Consider the following 12,557-nt stretch of genomic DNA (forward strand, 5'->3'; position numbering starts at 1 on the left):
TTTGGCCGAATTGCTTCATAAGTAGAATATGTATTTCCTTTAAGGGCACAAAATGTTTGCTGTTTCTTTGTGGGGTCAGCAGATACTGGTGGTCTTGCCGAGATCCATTAATCATTGTGGGCTAAAATGGTGATATCCTGTCCTTCCTCTTTAACATCTTAGCTGGTATATTTCTTTAAGAGCATATTCCAAAGGTAACTGTAATTTTGTAAACTTGTGGAGTAAAACAAAACATGAGTTTCAATTTCTTGCAGATATTAACCTTACTGATGCTAAAATTATCTCAGCTTTGGTCAGTAGGAACTTCTTCAAGGTGCCTCCTCAATCTTTTTTTGACAGACTTCTAATGGCTTATTTGCTTTCTGGTATGACAGAGCGGTTTTTAGGCTCTTCTTGTATATTTCTCTCTCTGGATCTGGAATCAGCCATTTAAATCAAGGAAGTCTGGTTTCTTTCAAGAAAATGGCATTTAGAGACCACAACTGGGGCACTATGTTTGACTTTCACTTGAATTATGTTCAAAGCTAATAAAGTCAATTAAGCAAGAGTTTTCTACTGTATCTAATAAATTCATATGACTGCATATATGTGAATTTTAAGCATGGGGCTCTCAGCTTTAAAAATATATACAAATATGTAACACACTGGGGTGCCTGGCTGGCTCAGTCAGTAAAGAATTCAATTCTTGATCTCAGAGGCCTGTGCTGGCTATAGAGACTCCTTTGAAAAAAGCACAAATATGCTAATGGTGGAAGTATTCTTATATGATAATGGTAGGAGTATAACTTGGTACAATCTCTCTGAAAGTATCATAATTTTTATCCATGACCTCTAAAAAACCTTTAGCCCAACAATTCCACTTCTAGGTATTTATTTTATTAGGCTTAGAAATTTTTCTTGTTGGGCTGTTTAATAAATTATCTAAAAGCCTAAGGGAATGGGTTAATTTTAAGAAAATTTTAAGAATGTACAGTAAGTATACCCATAGAATGAAATATTTGTAGTCATTAAAATGATGTAGGTACTGTATCAATACATTATTAAATAAGAAGGGTGGGGACAGAAGTGTTCCTATCATGCCTTTCACTATATGCACAGAAAAATGTCTTGGAGGCCATATCCCAAAATCTGAACAGGGTACACTGGGTCATTCTCATGTTTCTACGGCTGGCTTAGGACTTGGTTTCCCTGGGCCTGCCAAGTCAGATACTACTCCACCTGCTTTCCAGCTTCAAATACCATGTTCCTGTTGTCTTTGCTTCAGTATTCCTTATCCTTGCTGGATTAGGCTCTTTGCTTTCCCCAGTCACTGTGACTGTAATGGAGCTTTTAGGAAAGAGCAGAGACTATAAATATTTTGTTCAACCCTCCATTTTGCCTCATCCCATTGTTTTTTATGGGAGAAAACACACACTCTGAAGAGCTTATCAAATATAAAATACATGAATATTTACTGAAAATAGTGCACATAGGTATACTTCTTAAACATACAAATAACATCGCAGTATAGGACACAAGGGCTCATTTAGTATCCTAACAATATGAAGGGCTGGATACAGAAACAATAACAGAAAACTGAAACTGGTAATAAATGGAGAAAGAGATTTAAATAGGAGTTGTTTTTAATCAAGAACATAAAACCAGAAATGCTGAAACTGAAGCTGAGCTCTGTGGGGTAAACTGACCATATTTATTACTTAAAAGTCAAAACTGTTTTTCAAAAAACAATTTATTGCAAAGTTAGACTTCTTTAAGGATGAATTGTCCCTGGCAGCTGCTTTGAAACTGTATCCAGCTTGCTCTCCAGTTTGGGGAGACAATGACCTTCAAATCTGGATAATGAACATCACCTCCTCTTGTACCTCTGAGGATGGGCTGTCCAGTTTTGTAATGCATCCACTACACCGACCCTCTTACAGTTTCCATTAGAAATCCTTAATCAGAAATTAAGAGCCTTCTGAAGCACAAGCACTCACAACCGCACAGCTGCCAAGGATACCAATCTCATCTTGGGAGAAATAATAATCATTATTCATCTTAAAACTTACCGGCCACACAGAGAGAGAAAGAACTTAAAAGTAGTTTGCTCGGTTTGGAGAAACCTTCGGTTTTCACTAGCCTGTGAATATGACAAAAATGAAGTACCCGAAGCACAAAGTGCTGAAGACATCTCAGAAAACAAGACTGACCAGATAAAGTCGTCCTGCCCTTTAAAAAGTCCTTCCCAAAACTGTATGCTCTTGCCTGAAGCTATGGGGAACACTAATTCCAAAAACCGTAATAATTTATTTTATTGATTTTGTTTGTGAGTTGTTGTTGAATTTATAAAATATTCTAAACAAATTTAAACATTCAACTCTTAAGTTAAAACAACAAATTTGCAATCATCTGAATTAATTAATATTAATGGCTTCACAAACAAAATTAAACAAGATATACACTCTGATGTTTATAAATCAAAGTTACTACTGCATATTTACTCTAACAAATACTACTTATTTACAACTAGTCTTGATTTAAATTTTGGGGCAGATTATTCTATGCAGGGTACTAGTCTGGGGTTGTACTTCTTTTTCTAGTTAAGACTGAAATGTCAGTTCTCTGCTCATTTGCTATGAATTTGACGAAACAGGAAAAGGTGGCTCCAAATTTTAAAACATACTAACTACTAAAATGGGCTTTTAAAATAAATTAGGTACTTAGTATTCAAAACTTTGTAAAATATATGTAAGACCACAGTTTCCAAAATGACTTGGCTCGTCTACCAAGACAAAGACTTTTAAACATTTTGAATATTGATTAGAAGTAATGTAAAGCAGCTGAGATCAGTTGAGTGTTTTTTTAAAGGATCATTGTGTGTAGATACAGAGATACCTAGTCATAAATTTTTTTCATGGACTCCTAACCTGGAATAAAACTATCCGTATGTGTATGGAAAGAGTCATCCTCTCTGCTTAATCATCTCTCTCTTAGTAAGGAAAAGCTGCCTTGCGGGAAGCTCCTTTTGATAGTTCTCAGAGTTCAAAGAGTATGGAACCTTCAAGTTGATTTCATCAAGTCTATTTATTAATGCATTTCAAGTTTCAAAAAACCTTACATCTTTGCACAATACTTTATTTTTTGCAATTTTTAGTAAAAATTTCCAAAGTGAACAAAAAGATACTGTATAAAACACAGTGGACATAAACTGACAGTAGTATTAGATCTCATTTATCTTGATCCTTTTGTTTTACCACATCTTGATTTGCAGTGGAAAGAGTTCAGTGCACGTATCTCTTGTCAGAAAACATTTAACTTAGACTCAAAATAAAATAGGGCAGTGTGTACCTGCCAAAACCCTACCACAGGATAACATTACAAGCAAAAAATGTACATGTTCCAAAGTCTACCACACTCAAGAAGTTACTAAGAACTCTTGCAGAAGAAAAGTCACCATTTTAGAAATGCAAACCCACTTCCAACCTTTGCACAGTCCAAAAACAAAGGCATTTAAATGATTTAAAAGCAATTACATACATATCTACCTACTTGTCTGTTTAGAATTATTTATAGTCTATCTGGGGTTTCATGTACAAAATTTGTCTCTAAATCATGTACAAAAAGCTGTATTTTGAAAAAAGTCACCACATACTGTACAAGTTTACAAGGAAGAGATCCCATTATTTTCTCTAGCATTTTTGGCCTTGCTGGCTTGCGTCACATTATGAGAATGATTGTGTAAACCTTATACTCTTAAGAAACAAAAAGGAAAAAATAAGCCAAAACACAAATCTTTTCAATGTTCCCTAAATTTGCCTCCTATGTGAAGCCAGAAAAAATCATAGCTGTTTACTTCTAATTTAAGTGATGTAGTTGGAAAACAGAAGCAATAAATACGTCACAAGCTTAAAACTTTTTGTAATGCCCCCTTCCATTCCTGCATAGCAATAAGCCTGTTAATACATTAAATGCTTTTGCTTTCTTTCTTTAAAAAGCCAATTATTTACATCTGTTTAAAAAATAAATTTGGAATGGGACATTGTGCTGTTTCACCTTCACTGCTGTTAAAATATTTTAAGAAAAAAAATGTCAGAAGGCCTATCTACAATTTTAACTACTAGTTGAACAAATCATCCTTCTTTAGTGGTTACCAATGATCAGTGATGGTATGCTGAAAAAACTGTTCCAATACTTTGATAAAATAAAAGACACAGCTTTTCTTTTCTGTATCAGAGAAAACCAAAAACATAATTAGCATACTTTAGATATATGGAAAACACAAATAACAGGCTACAAATAAAAAAATCATTTCATTGACATAATTTCTACCAAAGCGTGATTAAAACTTCACCTATCAATTCAAAACTGGAATTAGAAAGTTAAAGTAAGTAAGCAGAAATCAGACATTTACGTAAGAACGGACTCTGAAGTAGTATGCTGCATACGTCCAGTTTGCACACTTAACTGTGTTCCTAAGCGTAGTCACTCCTGTGCTCTCAGCAGCCATTGGATGAAGACAAGATGAATATCAGAACCAACTCCATCATTATAAAAAGGTAAATTGATTCTCACTTCAAAAACTGCCTGTGTAAAGCATTACAGAATCCTGGACCACTGAATACCACCATTCTCTGTTATCCTGAGTATGTCAATTAAACAGTAATTTTTCATTAAGAGCGGAAAAATTTTATAATACAAAGAAACATCCATATTGCAATTTCTGTTTACAATTGCACACAGAAGTACAGTGTACATAAGAAATACATGTCTGCATATAACAAGGTATGTACATTGGCAAGTGATGTCTCCAATGTTGAGGTGGTCGAGCCTCCTAGCCTTGATTGGCAGTTGAAAAAAATATATATATATTTCAATTTGTGATAAAAGTTTATCGAGAGCCAAGTCTGCCTGCAAGTGAAGAAAATGCAGCAACGAAGAACAGGGAACACGGGGCACGTAATAATATTCTAAGACTTTGTGCCATTAGGTTAAAAAGAGCTGTCCATAAGAAAATTGGGTTCCTTTTCCACCCCCCCCACCCCCAAATTGGAATTTTCAGGCTTTAAAATTTAAGTAATTCCACCTGGTCTGAGGACATGATCTCTTGCCATTTTTTCTTCGACTGTTATTTGTGAGGGTTTAGTTGGGGGATGATGATTTAATAGGTGTCTCTTTGGAGTGAAGTTTTCCCATTGTAGGCACTAGGAAGAACCAAGGCAAAAGCTGCAGTTAACGTCTCATGTGTCCCATTTGATAACTCTCTCGGGGCCTCTGACGCTGGGGTTGCTGAATGGGCTGTGGAGGTCTCCTCCTCTTTAAAGTGCCTGCGAATCATGAACAAAAGTAAAACAGATTTACTGTGCACTTTTTAATCTTAAAAAACAAAGCTGTCAATTCAATAAGAAAGGTTCTAGATCAACACTATCCAACAGAAATACAACTCATGTATGTAATTTTAAATTTTCTGGTAGCCATAATGAAAAAGGTCAAAAAGATGGGCAAGATAATGTTAGTAACTTTTTTATTCCACTTAATCTGATATAGGCAAAATATCATCACCTCAAGGTGTAATCAATACAAGAAAGTATTAATAAACTATTTCATTCTTTCTTGTATACCAAGTCTTCCCAGTATTGTATTTACAACATTCCCAGATGTATTTACAACACATCTCACTGTTAACTCGCCACGTTTCAAGTGCTCAACAGACATTAACTATTAGATTAATACATATTCTGAGGACAGAATCTATGAGGAATAAATTACAGAGTCTTTGAGCAAATGACTTAAACTCTCTGAAACTGAGATGCCTAGTCTGTAAAACAGGGATTATAATGAACCCCTACAGCCTGTCTATGTAATCTGTGAGGATTAAATGACAATTCATGTAAAAGTGCTTTTTGGGAAGGTTCGATAATTGCTAGGGTTGGTTTTCTTTCTGGTTTTTTTTTTTTTTTTTAAAAGGTAAAATTTGCTTAAAGTGAAATCAAGTTAAAAAAAAAAACCTGTTATGTTGCATGAGATCATAGTTGGTAACATATCTAATGAGTGTCATGTGGCCCTCAGAAATCCCTAGGAAATTAATATAAATTCTATGGTGCTCGCTCACACTGTCAATTTACAAAAAGCAGTGACATCAAAATCACATTTCCTCTGATTCCCACCAAGATGCTGTCCTAAGCATGACTACTGAGCTCTCTTGTGCCACGACAGGTAAATTTAGGCAAACAGTTGAGGGAAAAATTGTAAGAAACCCCTAGTTTTAAACTACTTTGTGTAAGGTATTCAGACTCGGTCTGAGGTGAGAGGCTTCATGAGAAGTCTGTGGGAGGCAGGAGAGGGACAGCTGTCATTTACCTCTCGTTCTCCCCCACCATTATGGCACCATGTCTGCCCCACACCTAGAGTGAACAGTTCTGGCACAGGCACTTCTGAGGGCAGCACAGAAGCCACAAATAGCTTGGGGAAGGTGAGGCACAAACAGATGGGAACTAAATCATCTGGAGCAGTTGCTTCCTAACCTTTTTCTTTTCCAAATCCCTGGAGCGAATGTAAAGAAAGCCTCCTCCCAATGCTGTGTCTCCATGAGAGGTCAAGGGTGGACCCCAAACCTCAGAAATTGTTTTCAGAGATGGGGAGTAAAAACCACGGTTTCTTGGTGACTGAAGCCTCCATCCTAAGCCCTTCCCACAGACCATTATCTTTATTTCCCCATAAGCATCACCCCTCAGGAAAATGAATTTATGTGCCAGAAAACATTTTAAGAGCACAAACAATAGAAACAATAACAGAAACACAGCTATTAGAATAATCAATCATTTTGAAGTAGCCAATCATAATAAAAACAAAGAAGGGAAGATTTTAGAATACAAAAATAAGAAAAGAGAAAACAGGTATCAGGCAAATATATAACTGTCCAAGTCTAAATATTTTTAGTGATTCAAGACAGATTAGCATTAAATTGGTAGCCATTAGCAAACTAGATTGGACTGACAAAAAACATACTTAAAAATCAAATAATTTAAAAAAAATCAAATAATTCATCTACTAATCTTATTCTCAAAGAGAAAGTACTATAAAATTTGTTAAAAGACCCATTTATCATTCAATTCTACCTGCTGAACAGTTCAAAGTTATTTAAAAAAAAAAATACCTTGCTCAAAGTGTCTTACCTGGAAGAGGTTTAGGAGGAGGCAGCTTTGGATTACTACTTGGAGTATGAACACTGCATATCTTAATAAATCCAGCCATTAGCATGATCAGGGCAATTCCCATAAGTAATACTGCCCACCAATAAATCTAGAAATAAAAAGATTTTTCTACTGAAAGAACTGCAAAATATTTTAGAATATTTTATATTACATAAAATATATATATTACATTTTAATTTCTGAAGAACATTTGTTCTTCAGGAAGTGTACAGATACCACATATAAGATTAATTTCTTCTTTTTTTCCTTAAGATTTTATTTATTTATTTGACACAGAGAGAGGGACAGCGAGAGAAGGAACACAGGCAGGGGCAGTAGAGGAGGGAGAGGGAGAAGCAGGTTTCCAGCTGAGCAGAGGATCGAACATGGCGCTTCATCCCAGGACCCTGGGATCCTGTAGTATCACCTCCAATGTGATCCAATCCATAAGCACCAAGAATCAGTGGTTTTCCGACTTTCAGGATGATATGCTAGCCACAGGAGATGCACATCTATTCCTAAAGTCCACTGTATTTTCTAACGTATTTCCTTCCCTCTAGTCTTCCCTGCTCAAAACCATCTTCTACATGGTCATCCGTGTTACAACTACCTAAAATATGGAATTGACCACGCCATTCCTCTCTGTAAAACCCTTCTTTAAAACCTTCCCACCAAGAATCTCTAAAACCATTAAGCAGGAGGGAGGAAAAAAATAAAACGAGCACAATAAAGTACAGCAAAGTACACATATGATTCTACTTAAAAAATATATATATACACAAACACACACATACATACACACACACACACACACACACACATACATACATACATACATATGGGGGGGCGGTGCCTGGGTGGCACAGTTGGTTCAATAACTGGCTCTTGGTTTCAGCTAAGGTCATGATCTCGGGGCATGAGATCGAGCCCCATGCTGGACTCTACACTCAGCATGGGGTCTGCTTGGGATTCTCTCTCCCTCTCCCTCTGCCCTTCCTGCTTGTGCTAAGATAAATAAATAGACTTAAAATAAATAAGTAAATAAATACACACACACATACATGTATGTATATAGGTATATGTATATATATGGATGCTAGTCATTTGGGCATCCAATTCTTAATTTCAGCTCAGATCATAATCTCAGGGTTGTGAGATCGAGTGTCACGTCAGACTCTGCAGTGGGTGTGAAGTCTGCTTAAGATTCTATCTCTCTGCCCCTCCCACCCACTCATGCTCTCTTTCTTTCAATAAATAAATAAATAAATACTTGTAATAGTATACATGGTTTTTAAAGAATATACAAAAAAATCATCTTGAGAAGACTGGGCTTCAGGGGGAAAAGGTGGCTTATTTTTCAATCACTACTTTGCCAATTAAAAAAAAGGATAATCACACTTACAAAAAGAAAAAAAGTAAAAACAAGACTTTTTAATTAAAAAAAAATACGTGACTTTTTAGATCCTCCCTATTCATAAAACATCCATCTGTACGCTCTATTTCTACTAGTCCTTAAGAATTTAGTTTTGGGGGATGCCTGGGTGGCTCGGTTGGTTAAGCAGCTGCCTTCGGCTCAAGTCATGATCCTGGCATCCTGGGATCGAGTCCCACATCAGGCTCCTTGCTCAGCAGGAAGCCTGCTTCTCCCTCTGCCTCTGCCTGTGCTCGCTCTCTCTGACAAAAAAAAAAAAAAAAAAAAAAATTTAGTTTTGGTATCACCTCCTTAAAGAGGTATTCCCTAAATAGGTCTTCCCTATTTTCTATGAAAACACCAGGCAGGAATGAAAATATGTTTCTCTGTGCTTGTCTTCTCGAATCCAGACTGGACTACAGGCTCCCTGAATTTATATGCTACAAATTAGTACCTGTCCCACAAAAAAGTACCTGTTGGACTAGTTATTACCAGTGAGTCACTATGGCAAACACCGACTCTTATAAACACTTCTAAAGAGCTTATTTGTTATTTCTAGATTGCCCACACAAATAATGTGACAAGGCTCTCACAACAGAGACAGGATATAAAAAATAGTGGTTTTGGTATCTCTGATACTAGTTTTTTAGTACCTAAGACATCTTAAATACAAGATGCAGGTAGTTATGAGAATAACAGAAGCAGAGAAGAAAGCAAGCCTGGATTTAGTTATGGTTATAACTGTAGAAAACAAAAGTCAAAAGTTGAAGGTCCAGTTGAATCAATAAACATTTACTAAAATATGGCATCCAGTTCCTAATGGACTTCCAGTTCCTTTTAGCAGTTTTCTTGGACTTCCTCCAAATTTTTCCAGGTAATTAACTATGTTCCCAAAAGCCCACAGCCTGAGATGTTTTAGTGACGACAGCAGCTCCTCTGAGTTTAGTGTGTGGGGAAACGAGACGTCACAGTGGTGAGAATACAGCAAGAAAAACTAAACAAACAAAACAATGGTGTATTTGAGAGCGTAGTAAATAAATATGGCCAACTTTGGTCGAGGGTATTTTTTTTTTTTAAGATTTTTATTTATTTATTTGAGAGAGAGACAGTGAGAGAGAGCATGAGAGGTGAGAAGGTCAGAGGGAGAAGCAGACTCCCCATGGAGCTGGGAGCCTGACGCGGGCCGAGATCCCGGGACTCCAGGACCGTGACCTGAGCCGAAGGCAGTTGCTTAACCAACTGAGCCACCCAGGCGCCCCGGTCAAGGGTATTTTTAATGTTCCCTTTAAAAGAGAATTATCGTAGAATTGGTTAAATGTGAAATTATACATAGTATAAAATTAGAGGAAAGAATACCAAACCAGGCTAACAAATGAAAAATATGTGTTTCATCTGTAAAGAAAAGACCACAATTTGTCCACCTGCTAGAATATCAAAGAAAGGAGAGCCATCACTTACTCAACAAACATTTAATGAGTGTAAATTATGCGTGAACTCTCGCCTTTCATGGATACAAGGGTGTTGAGTGAAATTTAAGAGACAAAGAGAAGATAACCAAAAGGTTAAAACATAGCTTTGCAGTTACCAAGCACTAAATCAAGTCTAAGAAAATAATTCTACAAAGGAAACAGATAGACGTTATTCAACAGAGTCATTTACATGGCCAAAAGAACACAAAGTAGAAAAAAAAAAGTAAAAATTACAAATTAAAAGGTCAAAATTTACCAGTCTAATATATTATGTACTAATTATAATTATTTTTTATTTAATAATCTAAATAAACAAAAGGGACCTATAGGATTATAAAATGATAAAACAGGTATCACCCAAAAGAAAACTGTGAGGAGAAAGGAGCAACACATACACTCAAGTCTCTCCAGACACAGGATAGTCTTTACTTTATTTTAAACATCCCCACGGGGCACCTGGGTGGCTCAGTGGGTTGAACACCTGACTCTTGGTTTCAGCTCAGGTCATGATCTTGGTGTCCTGGGATGGAGCCCTGTGGCAGGCCCTGCACTCAGTGCAGAGCCCACTTCTCTGCCTCACTCTCCCTCTGCCCCTCTCCCCTTCTTGTGCATGAGCATGCACTTGAGCACGCACACACTCTTTCTCTAAAATAAATAAATAAAATCTTTTAAAAATCTCCAGAAAAACTCAACCAGATAATCGTTTCAGTGAATGTTCCAGAGTTTGGTAACTCACTCTCCGTAAATGACTCTAGACCTCCTATGGCTCACAAAGCCTTTTTGGGCCCACAGCTCCTTGTGGTGATGCTCGTTTTGCCACCCTGCAGGGACAAAAGGCTTCCCTTCTATCCTTCAGAATATACTGGTGTCTAGACTTTGACTAAATGTTCTTCCATCCTGCAACACCCCCACGTGCCACCCCTCACACCAGTCTGCCAAGCAGAAAGCAACTGACTCCTAATCTCTTAGTTACTTTAATCACAGCCTGAGCAAGCAGGATAAAATACCGCTGAGAGAAACCTGAAGATATTATAGCTTCAAAGTTAAGATAATATGCACAATTTTTATTCTTTTCCATATACATTATGACATTTAAGAAATCTGCTACATTCATCTAGCAAATATATATTGAATCCCTACCATATGCTAAGCCCTATGACAATACTGCATCTTTGGTGTTCAGGTTTCACAAATGATAGCTATGTGGCCTATTCTACCACGTAATGAAGGTCCACATCCACCCTCCATTTTAACATGAGAGGATGACAGAGTAGAAAATTCTGTCATAAGCCTTTTAAAAAATGAGTCATTACATTGCAGAGACTAAAAAAATGGTTTCCAAACTTGAGCATGCACCATCACCTACTGTCTCAGTGGCTCAACGATGAGGCCCAATAATCTGCCTTTCTAGCAAGTTCCCAGACAACACTGACACTGCTGGTCAGGGGACCACACTTTGAAATCCAATGCTCTAGATTATGGTTTGGCAAAAGGTTTCCTCTAAAAGGCCAGATAGATATTTTAGATTTGGGGAGCCAGTCTCTGTTGCAACTACTCAAAGTACAAAAGCAGCCACAGACAATATGTAAATGGATGGGTGTGGCCATGCTCCAATAAATCATTATTTATGGACACTGAAATCTGAACTGATATAATTTTCAAAGGAATGTTATTTCAGTAATATCTTTTGATTTCTTCAACTACTTGAAAACATTTTTAGCTTGTGAGCCACACAAAAACAGGCAGTGGGCTAGATTTGGCTCATAAGCCATTCTGCTGACCCCTGGTTCTAGATAAATGGTTGGTTCTCAGTCCTGGCTGCCCACCAGAAATAGCTGAGGAGCTTTTAAAAGATCCAGATACTTAAACGCCATCCCATGAGATTCTGAATTAATTAGTCTAAGCCCTAATTAATGAACAACCAGTAATAAAAATTACTGGTTGTTGTTTTTTTTAAGATTTTATTTATTTGACAGAGATCACAAGTAGGCAGAGAGGTAGGCAGAGATAGAGAGAGGGGGAAGCAGGCTCCCTACTGAGCAGAGAGCCCGATGTGGAACTTGATCTCAGTACCCCGGGATCATGACCTGAGCCAAAGGTAGTCATCCAACCAACTGAGCCACCCAGGCGTCCCGATATTTAGGGTTTAATAAGCCTTACATGAATAAAGATTTCTAGTGTCAGGTAAGTTTGGAAAATGAAATTTAAGGATTTTTTACTGTAGGACTTCTCACAATACTCTTCATAAGTATCTAAGAGAGGACTACAGTATATAATGTTTTCCAGATTCATTTGACTACCAAACCCATACATCTAGTGTTCTATGAAGCACTCAGGAAAACTTGCTTCAATCTTTCATAAAGAAGAACAGATACTTAGTACTGAGGTTCATAAAGTTACAACAAAATATGAGAGAAGAAATTAATTTAAAAATGAGAAATACAATTGATTCTTATCAAAATAATAATAAAAAAAGAAAAACTGATAAATCTAAACAAAAAGAAAAAA

General features: G+C 36.8%; 1 protein-coding gene across 1 annotated transcript in view; it reads right to left on the reverse strand.

Annotated features, from left to right (window-relative positions):
- Positions 1-3,044: 3,044 nt before the first annotated feature.
- The window catches only part of ADAM10 (ADAM metallopeptidase domain 10), a 137,239-nt gene continuing 127,726 nt past the window's right edge, over positions 3,045-12,557 (reverse strand). The window contains exons 15-16 of the mRNA XM_059180626.1: positions 7,152-7,278; positions 3,045-5,303 (exon numbers count right to left, since the gene is read on the reverse strand). Of these exons, the coding sequence (XP_059036609.1) occupies positions 5,209-5,303; positions 7,152-7,278 (222 nt within the window). The 3' untranslated portion in view covers positions 3,045-5,208. The remainder of the gene's footprint in view (positions 5,304-7,151; positions 7,279-12,557) is intronic.

Source organism: Mustela lutreola, chromosome 7 (genome assembly GCF_030435805.1).
Source record: "Mustela lutreola isolate mMusLut2 chromosome 7, mMusLut2.pri, whole genome shotgun sequence".
Taxonomy (NCBI): Eukaryota; Metazoa; Chordata; class Mammalia; order Carnivora; family Mustelidae; genus Mustela; species Mustela lutreola.